General features: G+C 35.7%; 2 protein-coding genes across 2 annotated transcripts; both read left to right on the top strand.

The window, feature by feature from the left end:
- The first annotated feature begins 7,647 nt into the window (after positions 1 to 7,647).
- On the top strand, positions 7,648 to 9,801 carry LOC132144707 (homeobox protein Hox-A13a). The gene is made up of 2 exons (XM_059555258.1): positions 7,648 to 8,409; positions 8,573 to 9,801. Exons 1-2 carry the CDS (start codon positions 7,725 to 7,727, stop codon positions 8,818 to 8,820), a joined length of 933 nt encoding a protein of 310 aa, XP_059411241.1. The 5' UTR covers positions 7,648 to 7,724; the 3' UTR covers positions 8,821 to 9,801.
- A 5,499-nt stretch (positions 9,802 to 15,300) lies between these two features.
- LOC132144706 (homeobox protein Hox-A11a) lies at positions 15,301 to 17,360 on the top strand. The gene is made up of 2 exons (XM_059555257.1): positions 15,301 to 16,024; positions 16,704 to 17,360. The coding sequence occupies exons 1-2, from the start codon at positions 15,406 to 15,408 to the stop codon at positions 16,934 to 16,936; spliced, it is 852 nt and encodes a 283-aa protein (XP_059411240.1). The 5' UTR covers positions 15,301 to 15,405; the 3' UTR covers positions 16,937 to 17,360.
- Positions 17,361 to 26,640: the final 9,280 nt, after the last annotated feature.

The following is a 26,640-nucleotide window of genomic DNA, read 5'->3' as shown; positions in this document are numbered from 1 at the left end:
ATAACCAGAATGTCAGTATTCTTTTTGCTTCACTGAACTCAGATAATTTGGTTAAATAATATTCTCACAAAAGAGAAGAAAAAATGTTTTAGGGCTTTTTTGATGGTAGAAAAAAAAACTAATGTCCATTAACCAGGACAGTCAAGGTTTGAATAATGTGATAGAACGCAGATATGGTCAAACCCTATCTATTATCTCCCTGTCTTGAGCCCACTTGGATAAAAGGGAGTCATAATGGCAGCCTTTCGGAATATATTAGCACATGTTCTTCGCCGATCAACACAGTCAGCGCGCGTTGGAAGACGTCAGACTGAATAGGAATATTCCAAAGATGATGAGGGCTGTCTCTCCGCCAGCATACATAATTTGAAGTGTACAAGTTCCAAATCATTTCTTCTTTCAGCGCAGCGTCTCTGTCACGCTCTCTTCCCTTCGCTCTTTCTTCCGCTCTAACTCGATCTTCCAAAGTGGTGTCAAGTAAAGTGCAAAAAGGTCAGGTGCCCGTGACCAAGAGTAAGAATAACAGGCTATTTGACATTTAATTAGATTTGTTTGAGCCGCGCCAACAATACATATAGGCTATATTCACCGCCTGCTGGCGGGAGGCAGCTGTCCAGTTTCATTTTCTGGAAAATGTTTCAATTTGAACTTCTCTAGGATTCAAATGATTAGACTAGTCACAATTATTAGAGCACGTTAATTTCACAATACTAGCATATATTTGCTTCATTCATACCGATATCAAATGAACCACAATTAAAGTAATAAAATAATAATGGAACAGAAAAAATATTGATCTTCAAGTCGGCCCATCGTTATTGTTTTTGTCTCAAATCCAATTTTACGTTGCTTTTAGCTTCATGATATTCTTCATAAATACTTGTTTTCATTGTTTTCTTAATAACATTTATATTTGACTTTATTAGATTAGATCTCATTGTCTTTTTTTTTTCTAAGACATGTTTAGGCCTACATTTAGATTAATGTTCATGTCTTACATACATGCTAGTTGAATGCATGGTAGCAGACTGAAATGGACAAAGTTCAAAATCCGGTTCAGTTTCTTGGTCATTGACAAAACCAACACTTTAATGATGGTAAGGCTTATGAGTTTCGGGCTCCAGGAGACGAGTCTATTGGGTATATCATAACATTTGCAAAGATAACCTAGCGCATTGCTTGCTTTCAGGGAGGAGGCCGCTCCCTCCTCCGCTTTGATGTCGGAGTTCAGGCAGTAAAAAATCACAACAAGCTGTGATGAAGTTCAAAAGCTTTAAAGAATATAGCCTCGGGAGGTTTTAACTTAATATTACTCTTCAACCCAAATAGCTTTCATCGTTTTTGGTGGCGTAATATAGCCCGCTACAACTGCGTGGCTTTTCCTTATAACCGCACTTAACAACACCGATGATGCACCACAGAGGCAGCAATAGGATCATAACCTACTGAGATGTAATTAGTTCGACTTCTTTATCTTAATTGCAGGCTAACCACCCTCCCTCTGAAAAACAAGAGACGTTTGCCGAAAATAAGCCCAAATCTTTTCATTAAAAATCAATAGTTTTAATTCGGCTACCATCATTAAAAGAGGCTAATTAAATGCTAATGTAGCCTATTTCTTTCTACAGAAAGCAAGTGGTCAGAGAGAAAGCAGGCAGGTTAAGAGTTAATTAGTAGGCTAGAGTATTTTTTTATGTTGTGATTTTAATTATTATTATTTTTTTTTATTTATTTTTTTTGTTGGTGTGTGTGTGCGTGTGTGTGTTTTATCTTAAAGACCTATGCCCTACTTCACTACCATCTTCTCATTTCTGATCAGTCTTCGTCCATGTTCTTCTTCTCTCGTTTAGCGTATGGGAAATCCGGGGACGTTTTACAAGCGCTTCTAAACACAACCGCCTTGAGTGGATGGGACACGCATGTTGGAGAGTGACGTCAGACGCTCTATTTGTGTGGCCGCTGTGACACCATCATCAAAGCTGTCCTCGTGCGCCCTCGTCTGTTGGAAGACATAAGAGCGCTCTCTCTCTCTCTCTCTCTCTCTCTCTCTCTCTCTCTCTCTCTCTCTCTCTTTCTCTCTCTCTCTCTCTCTCTCTCTTTCTCTCTCTCTCTCTCTTTCTCTCTCTCTCTCTCTCTCTCTCTCTCTCTGGTGTTCCTTATTGACAAGGAAAAACCGACATTAGTCTTCCAAAAACATTTGAGGCATAGCTACCTATAACGAGAACCTGTGAGATATCATAAAATAATATATTTGAAGTAAACTGATGATGCAACTAAAAATTAATGTTAACAAAAAAAATATGAGTAGTGCACAAAATGTAAAATAAAATGAGTGCAGAGTAGCTTCCCTGTAGCGCAAGTTAGTTACAGCACTAGCAACCTGCGTCCTGGTTTCAAAAATGCGTAAATGTAGACTAAATAGGTAGCTAGAACGAACAATTCAACTAAGAAATATGAAGTGTGCATGTAATTCTAATTAATTCTTCATAGAAGGGGAAACTTAAAATGAAAATAATTTTATTGTGATGAGCATAAAGTGTAATTAAGGAGACTGATTCAGTAGTCTTATTATGACAGGAAGACATACAATATTGCACAGCAGTGCTTGTGTAAAGGTTGTCAGATGTGCAGTGTATCTTTTAAAACATTCACAGGATGTCCCTGTGTTTTGTGGATTTTGTCAGAAAATGCAGTTATGTCTTCTGTATTGATCACAATGTGGGGACAACCTTTCAGCTTGTGGCAGTCATGTTTTCATGTCCTTTTCTAGAGGCTGTTTTTGAGGCTTTGTGTACTTATGTACTTTCTATGACCAGAGTATTTTACTCTGTTGTTGTGTTTCTCAATAGGTAACCTAATATTGTTTTAATTGTTGCTGTACTTTGTTTATTCTCATTTGTTTGGTCAGTGTAATGGGGTTAGATGTTAATGAAACATCAGGACTTAAACTAGTTGTCACTCTTGGTACTGCAGAACTTTATAATGTGTTTAAAATGTTTTCAGAATGTTATTAATTCCTTATTAACCAGATTTTGCTTAGCTGTGGTTTTGTAATGTTTATTTGTCTTTCGTGGACCCTTTTTAACTTGCATAAAGATAATTATGTATTAATGCATCCATTTTTTTCTATATAAAACTGCGCTAATACTTTGGTATACTTTGAATTTCAATAAAGAGGTGCCGTCCAATCTATAAGCTAATACAATGAGGAATAAAAGGTATAAACAAACCTAATTGAGTAAAATTGTTAATAAAGCTATTTTATTTTATTTGACTAAATCACTATGTTTGGGCTCACAAATGTGGACCCTCATTCACATTCCTTGCGTCTTATTTTGTGTACATTCCTACACCGCCAATAAACCTTTTTTGTGGGCGGTCCTTTCAGGCGTCCTTGAACTTTAAACATTCATTTGTAATTCTCTCCGGGAAAGCTCAGGCACATTTACTGCATCCTGTACATTTTGTACAGTCAAGTCTTTAAATTAAACGGACAAATTCGCTATATCGATGATTTTGTGGGGTAGACCTCCTTGAATATATTCATTTCATATATTACTCCCAAACTGTATGTCGCTCCTTCCACAAACACCTGATAATATTCTTGCATTTTACAAGGGTTATTCTCCTCAGTTATCTATTAATAATGATACTCTGGTTCTGTATTTACGACTGGCTTCCTTGTCTGACACATTTTTATATAGGCCTACGTTTACCATTTTATTTAGTATATTCCCAATTATTTTTCTTTCACGAAGATTACTTAGCGATATCCATTTTGTCATTTGCATTCGCTTTCAGTGTGAAACAGGTGTACTATCACCTGTAGGCCTATTAACCAGTAATTCGTTTAGTGGTGCAGACAAGCATCATATTTGGACTAGCCTACTCAAAAAAAAAAAAAATCAAAATTTTTTGTTGAATACTGACAAATTATTTCACTTCCAGTGTACAGTGTTTCCTCTTTGGTTAACAGGGTTGATTTAGGTGATCTTTTCTTTGTAAAATAGGATCACGTAACTAAACCTGAGCTCTAGTTTATTGTGGTTTCTTACTGACAAATCTTTTTCCTTGTCAGGTCTAGTGGGCTTACAATAACATAATAGACTCATAAGATGTTGCGGTTTCCGTAAATCGGTGTGAGGACAGATCAGAGGGTAATTTAGATCTATCACGCGCCGACTGTACCAGATCCGCTCATACTGCTTACCCATAGTGCTTACCAAACTTCCGCTAGATGTTTAACAGCTGAGCCCAACTTGAACTTGACCATGGCGAGGACAGAATGTCGTAGCCACCTCCCCATTTTAAATATTTCAGAGGGCGATTTTTCTTTGACCACTGTTAGCAGAAATGTGTATTAATTTAATAGCTTAGCCTTCTCTTTAAACAGAACTATTGCACAAAAGGTATATTGTGTAAACAACAACTTCTACCACACGTCTGCAGTGATCCAGTGGCCAACTAAAGGACGCTTATCTTACTTAGCTAGTAGAATCAAATGTCAAAACGTGCACTTTGGTTCCATTTATAAAAATATCAAGTCTTATTATATTTAGTAGCGCCAATTGTTATTAACTTTGTATTTAATAAATGTTTTTTTTTAATTCGTCCTTAACTCATGCGCTAGCTAAGAAGTGTCTGTTTTAAATGCTGATCACTGCCTTCTTTGAATTTTTGGCTTCTTTACAGACTTTTTTTTTCATATAAATTCACTAGGATTAGTCATTAAGGGTTCATCTTTAAACATCGCCATGATTTTCTGCGGCTATTTAAATTACACAGTGTAAATAATAGGCTATATATATATAGCTATATATATATATATATATATATATATATATATATATATATATATATATATATATATATATATATATATATGCTAATTTTAAATTTGCAGTGTTCTTTTTACTCATAAATTAGATAAAAAATTGCATTTGCTTTGAATATTTTATTCTTATTTTATTTTTTATTTTTTTGCATCATTACTGTTGATTCGTTTTTGGCATTCGTTAAATAGGCTACCATTATTTGTACATGGGCAACAAAGCAACCTAGATAGGCCTACAAATTAAAAGGCAGCACTGTTGTATATTCTAATCGAGAAAATATTTTAATCTCATGTCAATGAACCATTATTTAACATTTTTTTTTGTTGTTTTAACTAAACACTTATTGATTAATATATTGAAAAAGAAATGTTAAACTACCGATGTTTAGTGCCCAAGTCTCCTTATGAAATGCACTTTTTCCAACTTCCAACTTTTCCCAACAATTTCCAACTTGTTTGATTCAGTGCTTCGTTCATCTACAGCCAAATAGGCTATTAAAATTAATTTAGGCTCTTTTATATATTAATATATTTTTTATTAATTTATTAATAATTATTGTCAATTTTTCTATAATATTTTTTCCCAGTATAGTTGGTAATGCCCATGCGGCCTTATTATTATTCTCCAGTATCGCTAAAAGACAAATGTTGTTTGCGGTTATAGGTTTTATTTTCTAATATTTATTATTTAAAAAATACTATTTTGGAAATTCATGTTAAAAAATAATATTACGGTATGCTCACCCCACAATATTAAGCTAATTTTTCTGAAAATTGTTGTTAAACCTTAATTACAGGTCACTATACAGCGTGAAATAGTACGATATTATTATTTTTTAATATTATAATAATGTAACCCCTGCTGTGTGTTTCTCTAGGTCAAAATGCTTATTTTTAATTTGCCAATTTATTTTCTAATGCATAAAGTGAATGTGTATTCTGCAGACTCTTGTGGCATTGTTGTGGTTCAAACAGATAAAGACATAAGTTCACTTTTAATTGTGTGTATTGCATTGTCATAACATTTATTAATGCTATTCATTACTTTTAGTATAAAAGAATAATCATACATAAAAATGTATTTATTTAAATTATATGATTTGCTATAATAAATCATTTGATTGCCAACCTCTCTTGTAGGCCTATATTTCTTGTTGTGCATAGTCTTTGAAACAGCGCGAAATGTTTTACATGCACGCAATTGTGTAGTATTCTACCAGCAAACAGCCAATGTCCGAGCTACCCAGACAAGAAAAGATATCTTAGTTTACAAATCAGGAAGAAATTAGACTTCTTACTTTATTTTTAAACAAAACTACTCATGTTAGTGTTCTTCGAATTCAGTGTGTTGTTTTATGAATCAGCATTATTTAAAATGTATAATTACATTTAACATAAGCGGTTTGTACTGCAGCTTGATATTGTTCGAAATTTCTGCAGGAAAAAAAAATCTAAATTTTCCTGCAACATCAGAAATAGAGAGTGTGCTGATTTTTGTTCCCGCATTGGAGCAGTTAGAAAACACGGCGCCCATACAAAACAATACTGTTTAGTTTGACACTTCAACATTCGTACCTAAATACATGGTTTCCTTCCCAAAAAAACAAAAACAAAAAACAGTTAGCTGCATTCTAACCCATATCTAACTGGTTAAAATACAAAATTGAATGTAAAGGGTGTTAAATTGTATAATATTCTTCATAGATTCGCTAATAGTTTTCATACAATGTGGCTGGCCAGTAAAAGTAAAAGGCTTCTGTGACGTATCTCATCCACCAAAGATTTCTCACCATTCGACTCTTCTCTTTTGTAAGCTTTAGGCTGGCCATCAAAGCCTGAATAGGCCAACAGGCATAGTGTGGCGGCCAGACGGCAACTTTCAACTTGACCTTGGCCTGCAGACGCGTCAGCCCCGCGCGTAAATTGCACAGACGAAAACAGGGGGTGTTCTTTGTCTCCGCATCTTGTAAACAAAACGGAAGCCGCCGCAGCAGGACTTCATGCCACGTTCCGAAATTTGACCTTTTTCTTTAACTGCCATTACTTGCAACCAATTTTCTAAGTATCGTGAAAATAACCTGTAGATTTCGTTGTTAACTGTTAAAGGGCACACCTGGCATGCTTTAGAGCACTTGTATTGCATCATAAGACATACAACGCTTTCAATTTGGTGAGTGAACGCAAGCATAATGTTTGAGGATGTATAGAAATTGTTAAAACATTTAAATAACTTTTAATTTTGACGATTACGTAATTGCTAACCCCTTTTTAAGCAGTTAACAGAGGCACAATAATCATCATAATAATGATAATAATAATAATAAAAAAATTCTACTGAAACCTTAATCTTTAAGTTGATTGAAGGGCCACCAAGGACTACACAATGGCAGCAACTCACAAATGGCACTCAAACTTGGATGTTTGCAAAAATTAACTGGAATGATCTTATTCGCTTACAACTATTCGTCCAGTGTTTACTCCAGCGCCAAGAGCTATTTTTAAATAACAAAACACTAATGCAGCATTTGTTTTAGGCTTTTAGTAAAGTGGATACATGAAATCTCATGAAGGACCACAGCATTTTTTTATTTTTTCGTTTATTTACTTACGCATCCCCTTCACCTTTTAGAGCATCTCGAAATGGATGGAATCATTTGACAGATTGTCATCTCACATCACTGGATTTGTTCTCGGTCTAATTGTTAGCACTTGAGCTGATTATAGTCCTCGTTTACATATCACATGACCAGTTTTGAGCCAATCAAGTCGTGGTTCTGGTTCTGCGCATGGTGCGTCAGAGTCGCTTGACTCTCGTGGAATCGCCTATCTCCTCTTTTTCAGTCTCGGGGCTTCTCAAAAAAGAGCCATACGTCTCTATGTCCGACGGGCTATGACAACGTCACTGCTTCTCCGCCCGCGCTGGATTGACCCGGTCATGTTTCTATATGATAACGGTGGCGGCTTGGACGACACCGGCAAGAATATGGAAGGGTTCACGGGAGGTAACTTCTCGTCGAGCCCGTGCAGAAATTTGATGGCTCACCCTGCCTCTCTTGCTCCCAGCGCTGCTTATCCGTCAAGCGAAGTGGCTGCCGCTGGAGCGGGTGAGCCTGGGAAGCAATGCAGCCCCTGCGCAGCCGTCCAGGGTTCAGCCAGCGCTTCAATTTCCTACGGATATTTCGGTGGCGGTGGATACTATCCTTGCCGAATGTCCCACCACCACGGGGCCGGTGGAGGTGTGAAGACATGCGCCCAGTCCCCCTCCTCTGTCTCACCTTACGGGGAAAAATACATGGACACGTCCGCTTCTACAGGCGACGATTACACCACCTCACGCGCCAAAGAGTTTGCCTTCTACTCGAGCTACGCCTCGAGCCCGTATCAGCCGGTTCCAAGCTATCTGGATGTCCCCGTAGTCCAGGCAATGAGCGGGCCTGCAGAGACCCGGCATGAGTCCTTATTACCAATGGAGAGTTACCAACCGTGGGCTATCACAGCTAGTGGCTGGAACGGGCAGGTCTACTGCACCAAAGAGCAGCCACAGACGGGAAACGTCTGGAAGTCGTCTATACCAGGTGAGGCTAATGCCAGAATAAGAAACAAACAAACATTCCACATATTTAATACATTTCTAATAGCTGCCAAAGCACTATGTCCATGTTGCGTATATAACAAAACACCCTTAAACTATTATCCTTAAACATATTTGAATACTTTTATTGTCATTTGTATCTTCAGAGGTAGTGTCTCACGGAGGGGCAGACGGTAGTTCTTTTCGCCGCGGGAGGAAGAAACGTGTTCCATACACCAAGGTGCAGCTGAAGGAGCTCGAAAGGGAGTATGCCGCAAACAAGTTTATCACCAAGGACAAACGCAGGCGGATATCCGCTCAGACCAACCTGTCCGAACGACAGGTTACTATCTGGTTCCAGAACCGACGGGTAAAGGAGAAAAAAGTCGTCAACAAATTAAAAAGCAACAGTTAGCTTTGCTCTGTGTAAATGCAAGTGAACAATTTTGAACAGCGATGGTCCACACACACTCAAAGCGATGAAATTATAGACGTTTTAACGAATTGTTTTCTACCCCTTGGACTACCGCTTTGAAGTGATCACTTTGGGCCGGGGAGGGTTGTTGGTGATGCGGTGCGTCATTTATTGGCTGCAAACGGTGTATGGCCATAATACCAACTCAGGACAAAGAGAGCCAAAAGATAAGTTCGTTTGTTGAGATTATTTTCTGCTCACCAAAATATCTTGTGGAGAGAAATACATTGGATATTGAAATTGTGATACTGTAACTCTTTTACAGTGTGGTACGACTTTTCTTTCGCCACCTCCAGTGTCGATTATAACTGAAATTATAATTTGCTTGAAATCTCATGAAATTTCGTCTCATGCTGGAGAATATGAGGCATGGAGCCTGTCCAAGCCATGTACAATATGTGGTTATATTTGTGCCAAAATAATATACCCTTCACTTTAGACTTGTGTGTTAAAGAGTACCGTAAGTGTGTTTTGTCGTTGTATAGTGTTGCGCAAACCCCTCCTAATAAACCATTCATAAGAAAAATATGTATGCGACGAAATAATTTACACTTCAGTATGGCAACATCAAACCACACGATAATATTATCAATTAATATGGCAATAATACTAAACTAGAACATTGAATCGAATTTAACATGAGTAGCTCTTTGTAAATGTAGTAGGCTTGCTAGCAAGTAATTAACCTGTTTGGATGGTGTCCAAAACTTTATGGACAGTAAAATATGTGTCTTCGTGAATATACACTTTTTGTTCTTGTCCATAGACTTAAACAAGAAATGATGCATTTTGGATTTGTTCTCGAGTGCCTGCGAAAACTAGGGGACTGCATACTTCAGCCGTGTGATAGAGCAATTGCGCCATCTTCTGATGTCCATTTGTAAGTGAAGCGGCTGGTCATGGGCATGTTAATTATTAATATATATATATAAAGCCAAAAAATAAATAATTTTACAAATTGAATCACACACAGTAATCTGTTATGCATCAATGTATAACTAATTCATTTACGTTTGCCTTGTTTTAGAAGTTATATTCCACATCGTAGGCGTATGTATATAGGTAAATAATATAAAATAATAATAAGAAAGCAAAAATGCAAAAAAAAAAAAAAACTCAAACAATTTTATATATATATATATATATATATATATATATATATATATATATATATATATATATATATATATATATATATATATATATATATATATATATATATATATATATACAAACACAGAATTTTTTTTATACATTTTTACCACTGTATTATTAACAATAAAGTTTTGCCTGTTTTGTTGTTGAGATAGACCGGATATGTTTACATTGCTTGTTGATTAGGTTATGACAATTATCAATAAGCAATGTAGCCTACGATTATGAGTGCTAAGTTCATGTACGATTACATAGATATTTTACATAGGCTACATTAAAAATGTAAATTGCCGATTGATTGAGAAATAAAAATTTGTAAAATTAGGTCTTATAGATAAATGTTAATTTATTCAAATTACACATGACGATACGTCTACAAGTAAGATTCCCTGGAGAACATCGTGTGTTTATCAAGCCTCTGTCGTTTAAGCTGACCTGGCTCAATATCAATCTTTTTAAAAAAGCGCCATGTTTTGTATTGTATTTTTTGTATTTATATATATATATATAGCTATATATATATATATATATATATATATATATATATATAGCTATAGCTTTTGGAGTACTTTGTTTTTAGTCATATCATGAGTTTGATGGGGTGTTACAATATTTGTAGAAGCCACACGCTCACGATCAGACAAGCATGTGAAAAGCCTTTTTATTTCTTTATTTCAGCTTTCCTCAGCAAGAAGCTTTGATTTGCTACATATAAATATAATGATCACCTAAATTTAGTTTTTTTTTTTTATCAAGATGGGAATACAACGGTAAAATTTAAATTCTGCTGACTGTTCAAACTGCTACGCATTATCGCAGACAAAATCGACTAGTCTGTATAGGCAAAACATATAGACTAATTATAAAAATTATTTAAACCTTAATTTGTTTAGCTCTTTGTTGGCACAGTTATGAAAGTAAAATTAAAAGTTTTAGGGGAAATTATACCATCCTGGTGTCAAGGAAACCATGTTTTTGCCTATATTTAGCCTATCTCACAACTTCCATGGTCTGTTAATATAATTCCTTGTAACGACTGTCTACTTTGTATTTCCATTACAATGGGTTATTATTATTATTATTATCTAAAAGGATTTCAGGGTTTTTTTGTATCTCCATACACATCCACATTAATATTAGATCATAGCTTCTCCGTCTATTTGAGAGTCACAATATTCAAATAATAATAAGCCAAAGAACTGACAATGGTTATGTGCTTGGGCATTCCAAACGCACGTTTCAGTTTTCTCCGCCGTCTTGTGTGTTTGTGTGTGTGAGGGAGATCTGTTGTGTTGACGTAATGTCTCCAGTGCGCGCACGTAGTCCGGAGAGAGTGAACGCATTTGGACCATTCACGAATCCTGTGCTCATTAGTAAATCTGGTTTCTGGCGCCATCTTAAGAACAAAAATAGAATAGCACATGCAATTCTTTCCTGGGGGGAAATCATTTTTTTCTTTGTTGGCTATTTCATTTTTCTTTTCTTTATATTTCGTTGTTGTCGGTTAGCTAACGACCAGTCCGAATTCAACTATTGTAGGTTACATATTAATTAGGAACTGTTATAACTAGAAACAATGATTTGTTTATTTTAATGTGAATTGTTCTAGCCCATAGAAAACCATAGTTTTACGATTTGGCATGTTGTCTGAATTGATAGAAAACAGAAAACTGCAATTAAAAATAAATATAAAATAGGCCTACAATAAAATAAAAATTATTCAATAGGCTAAGTTTGAATTAAAAAAATCCTTTTATTTATACTTGGGCGATACTTAGCTTGGCTCAAACAACTGAATGTTTCATGAGAGAATGTCGGAATGTGATTTCGGGTTTTGTGAATGACTAGTAAAATGGCGCAGCTTTTCTCTCAGGTTTCATTCTGTGCGCCGTTAAAAGGGGTTAAACCTCGGGGTGGTCCTCTAGACAATGAAAGCCAAGGCCACAGACAATATCTCAAGTGTATATCTGTTTTAGCCTGTTTTTTTGTTTTTTTTTAGGAAAAATAAATAAATTTGATAACCGTTTCTTGCCATTTTCTAATAATGCGTTTGATTATGCATCGTTAATACAATAAATGACTTTTTTTAAATTCCATTTTTATACCTTAATTTCTGTAGGCTATTCCACAAGTTATGCTGGTTTTGTTTAATTAGTATATCTGCTTTTTTCCCCTCTTGTTGGTTTTATGAAGTTACAATAGCCTACATTTGTGATCTCATTAATCGGGCTATTTTTCAAAGCACGACTTGGTCCGATAATTTTAAGTAACCAACACACTTCTAACGGTGAAGGATGTAGATGGTAGAGATAAATACAAAGAAGTCTTATATTTGATCAGTATAAATGTGAAATTCAAACAGAAAAATGACCTAAATGTGATTCATGTGATAGCAAGTTATTTAGGCTAACTGATTTTGTTCAAGTCAAAAATAACATTGCCAAATAACCTACATACATTTGTTCATGGTTATAGCTCTTTTAGTTGATGTCTTAAACTTGCAAAACACCAGTCAACAATGCGCACTCTTGAAATCTCGGGAGTTAGCCTAATAGTTGTTTTTGCTTTTACATTTGTAAACAAATAGTTAAACGTGCATGTAAATACTATTTAAGGCATGATTTTATTGCATTCTCAGTCAATCCCTGAATTGTCGTGCACTATAAAAAAAATATTAGACAATAAACATTTATTTAAAAAGTGACTCAAAATACAGATTTTTTTGCCGGTCACTTAACTTCCAGTAAGACTTTGAATTACGCCTCAACTTCAAACTAATACTAGTCCATCAAAGAAAGTTACTAATAGGCTTACGTGAAATAAAGTCCCTTGTAGGCCTAGTTGTTTTTTGGGGGACAGCACACGTTCTCATACCAGTTTGAGAGGTTTTTATAATTTAATTAAAAATTTGGTAAAAAACGTTTGGTATTTTTCCATCTTGCTAAATTTTGTTACATTTATTTATTTTTTCGTTTTATCCTCATTGGACTTAACAAAGTCTTAATGACATTAGGCCTATGCAGCCACCTAACATTATTTATTTTGTTTATCATTATTGTTATTTACTGTGTAGCTACCTTACACTGTTGTATTTCAATCTCGCTTTAAAAAATTGCTGTGTAATTGTAGCTAATATAAATTATCGTTATAGCTGCACGCATTCGTATCATTTGTAATCTAATTTGTGACTACTAGCAGTCCATTAATTCCCAAACGAGCTCGAACATGTTTAATAAAGCACATGGTTCCAAACAAATAGCTTCTGTTGTGCGTTGTATGAAAACAAGTCAGCTTAGTCGTACAAGTTATATTCACACTGTAGCTGGTGAATGGACATTCCACATACAAACAGATTGGATGCAAAAAAATAAAAAAATTTTTGCACAAATAAAATATTATTTAGCTTCATATTAGATATTCTTCTGATATATTTACGGTTATAATTGTTTAAAAACTGCATGTTGCTGTGTGTGATATATTTACTCAGGCGTGTGTGAGAGAGGCTATGCAGGCATTATGTGTATGCGGAGGTTTCGTTCGTTTTTTTTTTTTCGTTTTTTCTCCAAGTGCCTGTTTTTCCTACTTGTCACATTATATTGTTTTTTGTCTTTCCTTTGTAAAGTTCCCTAATGTGAAAGCGAAGTTTGTGAAACTCCATCCGGGGCATGGAGTGGCTTGCGTGGCGTTTGTTGTTCATTCTCTTTTTCAGACTTGCTCGGTGGGCGGTAGCCCGCCCCCCTCCCCGAACTTGAAGTCGACCGCACAGCCAAGTCTGCGGTAAACCTGAGCTCCCTGGGTGTCGGCTGCAACGCCAGACTAGACATGGATACACTGTGGAACGAAAAAAAAGAAAGAAAACGAATGAGATTATATAACGTTATATAAAAGCAGGTTATATGATTCAATCTCTTACTTTGCATAACATAGGCCTATATTTAAAAATGGTTGTATATATTAATATGGCATTATATTCGTATATTCATATTGTAATCCATGTTCCTCTTTTATTATTTTGTGTATTTTTTGTGATTTAGAAGTTACAAATTGCATTAAAATCTCTGCTTTCCAGTTACCCATCACAGGTTTCCTTTGTGTCCCCAAATTACTGCTGAAAGCTTTGCAGCACATGGCGCAGAATTTGTCTTGAGTTGACAAAGAGGAGGAGCGTCTTGGGGCCACCGATTTTGGGTTGTAGCTTATCATTGTGCTAATTATCGTGGAGAACTTATAAGCATAAAGGAATCATATCATCACAATATCTTAGACCTCCCTGTGCGTTCCTCGGAGGCACTAAGGGTGCAAGGGGTTTAAGGGTTATGTATTGTGGAAAAGTGAGGCCTATAGGCCTACGGCTTAATCCAGGTTTAAAAACCAAACTCATTTATTCTCCCGACGTTCAAAACTCAAACTGTTTTCTATAGTAGGCTACTTAATTCCAGCGCAAGTAAAAAAAAAAAAAAAAAACTTACTTTCTGAATGTATAGCTTGTTCATCGTGTGAATTCAATTTAGGATGATTTTGTATTGCAAAATTTTAACGGAGAAGCAATGCCCTAATTATTATAATGAGTTAATCATGTATTCTGATAATCAAAGCATAATCATTAATCATCATATGCATTTTGTGTCAATACAAATAACTTAATAATGACAATAAAAATGTAAGACGTAGGCCTAAGACTGAAAGACTGAAAGCTATAGGCCTAGAGCAAATATTTTTAAATGTAGGGTAGTGTTTTATAGGAAGTCTGGGTTACAGAAGCCACAGTCATTTTCTTTTCTTTTTTTAATGCCGATGATGTTATGATAGACAGTACTCATCGCTCGCAAGCCTTAGCCTAAGTCGCAAACACTTGTGTTTTTGACTTACAAACTTCTAAGAATAGACTACAGTAGCCTAATTTGGCAAGACTTTGTATTTATTTTTTAGAATGTAATTTCATAACGTGTAGCCTATTTGTAAATTTAAAACGACATTTAAAAATCATAGTCGAAAAAAGTACAAATGATTTATGTTCAGCAACAGACAATGTTTTAATTTTCACAAACTAGGCCTATTGGCAAACCAATTAGAAATTAATTAGTAATTCAGTCTGAACTTCGTTAAACAGTTTGGATATGCCATTAATTATCTTTCAATGTCAATATAACAAAACAAGTCAGCGAGGATCTGTCCATTTCTTTTCTAGATCACGTGATCCTGGCCTCAGTTGGACTGGATAGAGATGGATTTCCACGTCATCTTACGTCTCAAAATTTCTGCCTCGCGGATACCCCTACAACTCGGGTAAAAGGCACGCGCACATGAGAGCTATGTTGTGGGCGTTACGTATAGGTCTCGCTAGCCCAAGCTAGAAGCTGCACGGGTACAATGATGGATTTTGACGAGAGGGTTTCCGTTGGGTCCAACATGTATCTGCCCAGCTGCACGTATTACGTTCCGGGGGCTGATTTCTCCACGTTGCCCTCTTTCCTTTCCCAAAGTCCGTCTTCTCGTCCAGTTACCTACTCTTACTCCTCTAACCTGCCTCAGGTACAGCACGTCAGGGAGGTTACATTCCGAGACTATGCTATTGACGCGTCCAGTAAATGGCCTCACAGGGGTCCACTGGCTCAGTGTTATCCGTCGGAGGACATAGTACACAGGGAGTGTTTACCAGCAACAACGACAGTTGGTGAAATGTTCCCCAAGAATAATGCATCTGCGTATTTTCACTCATCGAACTCGACCTCCGCGTCCAATTTCTATGGCAATGTTGGAAGAAACGGGGTTCTTCCTCAAGCATTTGACCAGTTTTTTGACACCGCCTACGGAGGTTCGGATAGTGTAGCGAACAGCGACTATACAGCGAGGGATAAAATGCACTCCAGCAAACAGCCAACGCCAGCGCCCGCTCCGGATTCCGAATCCGAAAGAAAGGAGCGACAGGAGACCAGTAGCCCCGAGTCTTCTTCCGGAAACAACGAGGAAAAGAATAGTGGTGCAAGCAGTAAGTATGAGCTCAGCGAGACTGTCATGCGAGAAAGTTTGCAATCTTGCGTTCTCCTGTTAACATTTTTATATGCTGTTTTATAAGCGTATAAGCTTTATGGAGGGCCTGAGATTTCCCCAACAAAACCTAGGCTACATGTAAACTGTGAGAATCACGTGCTTGGAATTGAAATTGGCCATGAAAAGACTCAAAGCTTGCGCATTTTTAACTTGAACTTTAAAATCTATTTAAGTGGACGCGGTGATTTCACAGGATTGCTTACAACAGTCAAAGTCACAAGCGCCTTAGTTATTCTAAGGTAATTAATGCATGTTATTTTTTTAAGTAAAAATACGTTATCATATGATAGTAGTCTATAAAAAACGTAGGCCTATATTTTAAATTTTGCAACTCTTTAGATAGAAGATATGTTGTTTGTAGCCTAAATAAACTTTAGATTTAGATTTGTCTTTGTATTTATTGACCTTAACAATGGCAATCTATAGATAGTTAGCTGCATAGATAATGTAGGCTATAGATAGATGGATGTATAGATAGATAGACATTGCGTATACTGTAGGCTACTAACTTATTTAACTTATTTTTCTATAGTCTATATAGCCTAATAATCTTATTTTAAATCATCTAACCCTTTGGAGTAATGATGATCATTTTTTTATTGGTCATTTTCTTTAAGGTGGACCCAGGGTTCGCAAGAAGAGATGTCCCTATACAAAATTTCAAATCCGCGAGCTCGAGAGGGAATTTTTCTTCAGCGTGTACATCAACAAAGAGAAACGACTTCAGCTCTCAAGGATGCTTAACCTCACCGATCGCCAAGTGAAAATTTGGTTCCAGAACCGGCGGATGAAGGAAAAGAAACTAAATCGGGACCGGTTGCAGTACTACAGTACCAACCCACTGCTTTAGGGCAAGGAAATAACAACAGATACAATACTACAGCTGCAGTAATGAGATCATAGGAGAGCTTATACAGACTCTCAGCGGTTAACTTCAAGTTCGTGACAAGGCACCATTCACGTGTATACATTTATTGAGAGCATATAGGACATTGAAATTCACATTTTAAATAAGGGTTGTTTGTGCTCGTCATAGATTAATGTACACATTTTTTGGCGAACAGAAATTATTTAATTAAGAGCTCGTGATACACACTGAACGTGGATTATTCCGCTTGCAGTTGTTATGGACTACACGCGAGGATGAAATATTTGGGTCTAAACAAGAAAATGCTTTTGACAAGCCATTCGTATGGCATGTTAATTTTTGTGGAGGAATGTTGTAGTCTACAGGTTGGCCTAATGACTTTGGTGTGACCAAATATATATATATATATATATATATAAAAACTGCTAAAATGTTAGCGTGACTGCTCCCAGTTTCCAAATTATTTATACGATTTGCCACCAAATATAATTGTCATCCGTCGTTGTTAGTGAACGTCTTTAAGCAATAATACGTTCTTTTACGGCCGTCTCTCGGGAATGTAAACGACTCATTAAACGCAAATTGTGTACTGACTACATTTTGATCATCCAAAGTTTTCACTTGCTGCAAACTCTGTGAACACAGAAATAAAACGGACAGTGAGCCTGACCCAAAGGAGAACATGCCATCTCGGTGAATCTCATAAACATTTTCGGACTCGAAATTGGTGATCTTTATGAAGTAGACTCTTTCAGGCTTAAGAAATAACGTTTTAACAATAACCTTATTCGCCCATGTTGTAGCCTACTCTGCACCGTTATTAACATTATCCTGGGGTTAAAATATGGTTTGGCTAATTGTAATACAGAAAATCATCTTTATGACTTTATGATTTTTTATATTTACTTTTTTTACATTTACTAAATTAAATAATTAAAGGGGCGCAATATTTGTTGTAGCATTCACCGTTTTCTTTTCAAATATATAATTGTGTACATATGTTTTATGCATGAGTAAGCTATACACTTGCACAATATGTGCATTTATATATAAAAAAGCAATTTTTTGTTTTTCTTATTTTTCTTAAGATCTCCTTCGGACCATAAGAAGAAATAATTGTTACCTTGCAGTTTTACCGTCTCAGTGACAGTATAGGCTACTATTTGTAGTTATCATCTGAATGTTTATGGCTGTACTCGTAGTGTTCATATATGACAGCCTAAGAGCAATAAACTAAGACAGTGGCAGAGAGAAATAAAGTAGAAGAGAGGGGGATAGAAAGACTGAGCTTTATGGTGGCTCGCTGCAGAGCGACATGGCCTGGCTGGCGCATCCTTTGAGGCGGTGAGGAATATCCGCCTAATTATGGGGACATCCTCCTTGTTGCTTCAGCAACACGACCATAAAAGCTGTCTCTGTCTGGAGCATTTGGGCAATTGCAGTGTGGTGTCATAAACCGTCTGAGAACCAAGGTTATTAGCCACAGTTCCAAGGGGACAGAGGCAAAGATATTTTGACGGGCGGCTTTCAGAAATGCTACTGTACTTTCTGCCTCTTGGATTAATTTCACACAAAAGGTTTTCTGCCGTGCGTAGTGCTGTTTTCTCAGTTTTATGTTTTGTTTATTACTTATTAATATTTTCTTTTATTTTATTCTTTCTCTATTTACATATTTGACTTATTGATTGAACAGGATATTTGCAGACTCAAATGTTTGAATGTCATATCGTTGTTTTGAGGCAAAAAGAAATCTTTTGATGTTTGATATATATATATATATATATATATATATATATATATATATGGTCAATAAAGAGTCTATTATTGGGAACTATTTTGGGGTTCGTTGAAACATACCAAATTCCCTACAGGTGTTCCAACCGTACATTCAGACAGTCACTAAAACATTCCACAGCTTAAACCGTCTGGAACAGAACACGCATTAAATGTCCACTGTTCTTATTATATTAAAAATGATATTTTAAAATATGAGGGTATTAAAAATTCACTTTTACACTGAATTAAAATTTATGGCAAACGAACTATGCTCCGTCGATTAAGAAATCCATTAAGGATATACCAAAGACGTTTTCGCTTATATCTTTGAGCAAAATTAATATAATTTTTTTTTTCTTTGCAAAAATTTATAGCCAGCTGTAATCAACGATTAATTGGTCTAAAAATGACGCACATGGTTCATTCGAGCTGTCAGCGATGATTAACATTAACTGGAGAACAGTGACTATGCTGTCTGAACAGCTCTTTTTTTCTCTTCCGTTGAAAAATTGAATTATATAATTTAAAATGATGTTTGTAATTGTGATACATAATTTTGCTTTTCCGCATTAGGACTTACAGACAGAAGAGGTGAGAGCAGACGGACGGGTAGTGTTACACTGTGTGTGGACTATTTGTCTCTTGTGCCATGCTCAATACTAATCTAAGAGAAATGGCTAGTAACTGCTGATCAACTGAATGTGCAAGTAGCAATTGTGTTCAGATGTTTCATATATCTTTAAAAAAAAGGTCATTGCATTTGGAGCACAATACATTAAATACAGTTGGTGGTTGTAGCTTATATTTTTATTTATTTAATTATTTAAGTTGCATTTTCTGTATAGATACTTTTATTTTTGGACTAATGATAAAGACAACTAATTGTATTTTAATTCTAATTGTCAGTCTTCTTCATATTGATGCGTTCATATTGGTCAGTATTAGAAGAGCTCTTAGCCTGACAGACAATCTGCTCCTGACCAGGGGTGCGTTTCCCAAAAGCATTGTTCAACGATTCGGTGTTTCTCGATACCAGCTCAAAGTCACATTCGCAAACAGCGTTGCAAACAGCTATCGACCTGTGGTTAGAAGCATAGTTTCTTGTTAGTAAGACATATGGACATATGGCACAATAATCAATCTAACAAGCAGTACAATCTATAGCATTCTATTAAAAAAAAAAAAAAAAAAAGAAAAAAAAAAAATATATATATATATATATATATATATATATATATATATATATATTAAAATTACAGAATTCAATATCAAGTCCTTGACACGTTACTTTAACGCATTTTCACATTTAGTAAAAATATAGTTTAAAATAAAAAGAACCAAAAAATAAATTAAGTTATTGTAAAGGCTGATTAAAAATGCGATAGCCTATACTGTCGTTGATGAGCCGCTGATCGCTGTCAGATTCTGTGATATGAATGTCCGCGTTGGATTGTGGCTAATGGGCTTAGAATGAGCCCCGTTCGGCCCGAGTTCTGGCTTACTGCAATATTTCACCGGTAATAAGACCGAAATAATATAATTGAAAAAAAGAAATGAATGAATACTATGATAACATCTAAATAAATGTTGATAGATGTAGCGTTATAGTTTTAAAAATATCCATAAACAGCAAAGCAACCCAGCTTCGATATAATAACCGAAAAAGACCAAAATAATAATAATACATAATTAATATACAGCGCAGCCACTCCCACCACGCGCATCACGCGCTGTGCATCCATCCATTACTCCCAAAGCGTCCAAAACTGAAGCACGGTCAAGCGCCTCTAGCGTCACTGACATGAGAAATCACGTTCAAGAAGTCTAATTCAGCACACATCGCGATACTTGCCATCAGTTTACAAGAGCCACAGGTTCGGTGAGTAGTAATAAATATGCTCTTTTAATGCCTGTTATAAAATGTATTCTGTCTTTATTTATTAATGCTTACTCTCTGTATTATATCGGTCATCCGAGGCTATCTTTGAGTTTCATTGCGTTTAACCTAATGAACAGAGCTGCTAACTGGGGTGATTAAACTATCTGTCACGTGACGTGTCACAGACCTGGGATCCAGGTTTTATATCCATTTCAGGTTCAAAGATGGAAGTTGTTTTTGTAGTAAAATCATGGTAACCATGACACGTACAATAATAGGTAAAACCCAGTAAACAAGACATTTACCATGTTTTTTTTACCACAGTAACTGTAGGTTTACTATGGTATAGTAATAGCACAATAATCACCAAAATAACTATGGTTGTACCACTGTAATGGTAGTGTTTTAATGTGCTTTTATATGTCATATTTCACAGTAATCACATTTACTGTACCATGTTTGTAATACCTTTTTAATGTAAATCCAAAAAAAAAACTTTTTCCCGTCTTGCAGTTCATTCATATTAGTTTATATCTTAAATATTTTTCTCACGGATAACATTCTGTATATAATTCTATTTTATTTTCTCGCCCCTTTTATTTATTTTTTAGCTGAAAAGACGTAAAGTCGTGTTTGTGGAGAGGTATTCCTTCAGAAATGGAGAAGACAGAAAGCTGCAGATGCAGGTTGGTCTGTGATAGTTTGTCCCTTTTATCAAACATTCCTGCTGTTATCATTTGCACAGCATTTGTTGTTTCTTAAACTGTTGTACTGTCCAAATACCCACACTTGCCATCTTTGCACATTTCCTTTATTTGGCCCAAGTGAGCATGAAGATCACAAGTGTGTGTCGATCTTAACATGACAAAGTTTGTTTCAACTTTGCATTTTAAAATAAACTTCTAAATGTCTTTTCAATAGTCCCTATTAAAGATGACAATTTAATTTGTAGTGCTTCTAATTAAGTGATAAAAAGCAGTTGCAAATGATGTACAAAATTAATATACTTTTCTGTGCACCAAGAAAACGTGCAACACTTTGTTTTACTACCAAATTATTCTCAATATCTAATTATTATTATTAATACCTCAAGTGTGGGTATTTGGAAAGGGAAAAAGTCTTTAAAATGATCCCTAAATACAGTCGCACATCGAAGTCTTAATAATTCAGTAATTCATTTAATTCATTTCATTCATTTAACACTTGTATGATATTGTACAAGCCCCTGGACAATCTCATCTGACACTATCACAATATTGGAAAATCAGTTGCCCCACACAGTCAGAAAGTGTATATTGTTCATTGGCTTCTCATTAAATTACTTCAAATAAGCCCCATCAGTTCATGTTCCCACTATATGTGATCTCCAGGAGTAGAAATGCTAGTTTAATGTGTCACGTGATATATTTTAAATCTTTGATTAATTTGTCAGAACCAGATCAATTACACTACTGGTAACAGTCCTGTTAGCATGTATTCATTTTTAAACAAACTCATATAAATATAGCCTGCTATTAATGACTTGCTTTTAATAATGGATGCATTTCACATTTAATTATAGAGCATCTTTGCAGAGGCTGCTTTTATGATCTAAAAAAAACACAGTAATGTTGCATGTAATTAAATAATATTTCCTTCCTTTCTGTCTTACAGGATTGTTTGCAGATAACACTGTAGTTCCCCATCATGCACAAGGACTCACCTCTCTAACTGTTTATACCCCCCCCCCCCACACACACACAGAAATGGTTCCTGGATCAGTGACTTTAGACTTTGCAGTGGTTTGATTTTTGCAGAAGATGTAACTTTGTTTTAATTAAGCTTATAATGAATACATTGTGACCTTCCAGCAACCCATATACTGTACTGTATACAGAACCAGTGATGACAACAATAGTTAAAAATAGCTAGTATTTTCATATTGATAAAGCATTGTGTTCTCTTTTTCAAGCTTCATACAGTAAACTTTACTTCTGGTGCTTTTATCATAAAAAAAGCATCGGTTCTCATCAGGAGTTTTAGTAAAGGACATATTCATGCACAGCCATCCCCTAGTTCCAGTCAGGAAGTAAATGATGTTAATGTCAAAGTTATATTTCTGCATTTTTATGTAGCAGGTGTTTGTTTTCCTGAACACGTTATCTTTCTTCCATTGTTCGGACAATCAGTGTTTATTTGATGCTGTGCTGATTGAGTTTTATAGATGATATTGCACACTTGACATGCATGTCTTCATGATGTTATTTTGTGAGTTTGAAAAATTTACATTGTGTTGTATCACTTTTTGGTCAATAGAATCTTTTAAGAAAATTTATCTTTTTCCAGTTTTCTCTGAAAGACATACTGTATTTATACTGTTTTGTTTTTTAATAAAAGTATTTGCATACTGAAAATAGTTAACGTTTACAACATAACTGCCTTTTTATTCTTCATAGTTTTATTCTTCAAAAACAAGCTTGGTGACAGAGGATGAAGTGCAGTAATATGGGCACTTTGTCTTTAAATGAATTTGACATATCAATAAATACTGGAAAATTCTTACAGAATTATGTATTTTCATTATGCTTTATTTCAGTTTTTATTCCTAGAGATCAATTGGCAAAGCAAGGCAAATCACAGAAACAAAAAAGTGAATAATCTAATAACTTAAAGTGTAACTAAACCCCTGCTCAGAGCCTGACTCCACCCACTGACAATATTTGAAAAATGCTGAAAAGTGGGCAGATCACAGCGGAGATACAGGGGACGAACCTAGGGCGGGGCTGAGCGAGTGCGGCGTGATCCTGAGACCCGCAGTGACGGATTGATTGACAGCTGCTGTCAGAGACGCTAAAATGGAGAGTGACTGTAATGACGCAAGTAGCTTTGCAACAGAGCAATCCTTTGAAGTAGAGGACTTTTCTCCCCCACTTTCACCTGAAGTGGAGGGTGTCGAGGTATCTGCTCATATTGCATTGGAGAAGCAATCCCGTGTAAAATGCAGTTTGCACACTCGAGCTCTAGGCGGGAACTTGCGGTCTTCCAGGCCAAGTGCATGCAACCACTGGCGCTTAATTTTAAAGTCTGCTGGTAAACTATGCAGTCCAGCAGTGCTGTCACAACTAGCAACACACCTCCGTACCATCCTGACCACTGTACTAAATACAGATAAATCTACACTAACTTGAGGATCTAAATAACTATATAATTGCTATGCTGAAAGATGCTATAATAGTCTATTCTGGTCGTTACCAATACTCGCAATAACAGCTCCTGACTCACTACAGTGATTTTGATGGTTTTATACTGCCAAGGGCGTGGTAGCTCGTACCAAGGAGCGTGGTGAGCTGGAAACTGCTTACGTCACCTGCCACCACTTACGTCACTTGCCACCGCAACATCCAATAGGAAAAATCAACTGCAGTAGCCACCATTCAACCTGAAGAGGGCAGCACTCAGATGTTTTTACACCATATATTGTAGAATTAAAACACTTTATACTCAAATGTCAAAAAAGTTACTCGAATCAATGAACAGCACTAATAAAGCCCCATTCTTATAGATCAGTAACTAAAAAAAGTTGGTTTAGGGTTTAGTTACTCTTTAAAGGAGCATTGTGTAGGTTCTGAAATTTCTAACCGTTACTGACACCAGTGGCCATTAGAGGAACTGCAGCCAGTCTCATGCTCGTTCTCAGTGCGCACGCTCTTTTTTTTTTTTTTTTACTTACGAGGAGTGTCCGTGGGTGTCTGAATTTTGCTGGAGGCTGGTCGCTTCTTTCCATCCGCAGAGTCCATTTGAAAACACTATTGCTGCTTACTATAATGGCTGGTGTGCCGTACGGTTGTAAGCCCAAGTAGACGAGAACGGGCATGACGTCACATTTTGTGAATTTTCGCGCCAATTCGGGCCCGACTCCTCCACACACAATTGAGCCTACAGGCTGATAGAGGCAACCGTGGTGGACAGTCGAGGTGTCATTCTTTTTTTTACATCATGGTTGGCTCATACATGTACAAATGAAAACTCTATCTTAAAGATTTTCTTTAAGAAAAATCTTTAATAATTTAAAGCTCCTTTAATAATTTAACTTTTTTACTTTTTGTTAGTAAATGCTCTTGTCTTTGGTCAGAAAAAAATTTTATCTTTTAAATTGAAATGAATCTATCGGTTACATAAGATACAACTGTGACTGTGCAATTCACATCACATGTGTAGTTGTACATACACATGTGCACATCAATATTACCTAATTTTTGTCAAACTGAATAACAATAAATTCTGTATTTGCATTATTGTTGGAAGAAGGTGTAGACGTTAATAAAACACTATCTAATAGGTAGCATTTTAGCAATTTAAGTTATTGTTAACCAATCTATCCCTTTAGTTGAAAAACGGAAAACAGTGCTCACGAATGACCATAAGTGATTAAGGAAGTGTGAAGACGCTGCTCAGCTTTGATGTCATTGACTGTGAATGTCCCTTGTCACCGCAGGACTGTCTGTGGTTGGACTATCTTTTAACCCATATTAAACAGCGCATCATGTTACAAAATAATGTTTTGCTGCTATTATTACATAAGTAATATATTAAGGCAACAATGAAGTGTTTCTATGTTGAGAAAAATTACCTCTTTAGTGAGATCCTAACCCTAACCCTAAGCATAACTTCAATGAACTACAAAAACAGTGCCTAGTTTTCCCATTCCATAGATAGAACGACAGAGGCTTGTGGGTAATGTAGTTTAAAACATTTTATTAATGAAATGAAATTAATAATATATTTAATGGAAAACTGGACACATAAATATGTTCACTGTGTAAAACTCTATGATATATTTGAGAGGCATGATGAAACTTAGTATATTAGAGTGAGCAATATTTAAAATGCCTTTATGCCACCTTTCCATTTATTTCTAAAAACTGTGCCCAACATTATTTTATCAGCATAGTATAAGTAGTAATCCTGCTGATTTTCGCTTTGATACGTTAATTTTACTCTGATTTACAGCCATTTGAAATGTACAGTTTTGGGATCTTCCAGGGGGTGCTACTGAGCCCCTGGGGGTAGAAGGGCAGTAAAACTTACATGTATATATTCTCATCATCATGGACAACAAACTGAGCTGAGTCACATTTATATCTGACAATTTTCACAGATCAACCTTTTCTATTTTTACATCATGGCTATTATACCTTTTGACAGGACATTGTGAGGCCATCCAATGAAACATGGACAAAATTTTAAAGAAATGATTTAATAATAAAAATAATAGATTATTTATTTGATTTTTTAAGTAAACAGCAATAAATACAATGGATGATCCTGCAACAACATGCCATTATCTATTCCCCACTTTTAAGCAGTAATCAAGGACAATGTATACATATTGTGATACTTCACTATTACACAAGGAAGAATTCATTCATATATATATATATATATATATATATATATATATATATAAATAACTAATTAGCAAAAATCAGTGTAAAAATGTCCTCCTCACCCCCGTATCTTGCTCCTCATGTGCTGGAGATCAGTAATGTGCATGCTCTTGGTTTTAATGCAGTACAAGATCCACGTTGATCATTCCTGCTACATTCTCAGTTATCCCTCAAGTGTTTGTAGCAATAAAGCCCATGGCACCATCTTGTAATGCAAAATAATGAATCTCGTAACTCCCTTTATTTCACAAAAAATTGGCATTTACTAAATATAAACAATAATAACTTTCTGGTGTATTGATGTACCAGATGTCATTAATCTTATAAAAAATGTTTATCTCTTAAGTAAAAGAAATTATCCCGATAATTAATAATATGTAGTTTTTCCAAGTCTAAAATAAGCACATATGAGCCTACCTAGTAAAATGATGTGTTTACCAAGAATCTTCAGAACACAATATTCACCATATTCATTTTATTGAAGCATAGACTATAAAGTTGATAAAGTTGCATCAAGACAAATAAGATTCAAGGAAAATTATTATTTATCATCAAAAATACACTCATATATTAATCAGTTCACACAGATGAGTGATGAAATGTCC

Source organism: Carassius carassius, chromosome 8 (assembly GCF_963082965.1).
Source record: "Carassius carassius chromosome 8, fCarCar2.1, whole genome shotgun sequence".
NCBI classification, from domain to species: domain Eukaryota; kingdom Metazoa; phylum Chordata; class Actinopteri; order Cypriniformes; family Cyprinidae; genus Carassius; species Carassius carassius.
Note: the sequence above shows the minus strand (reverse complement) of the source record. Positions and strands in the feature narration are given on the sequence as shown.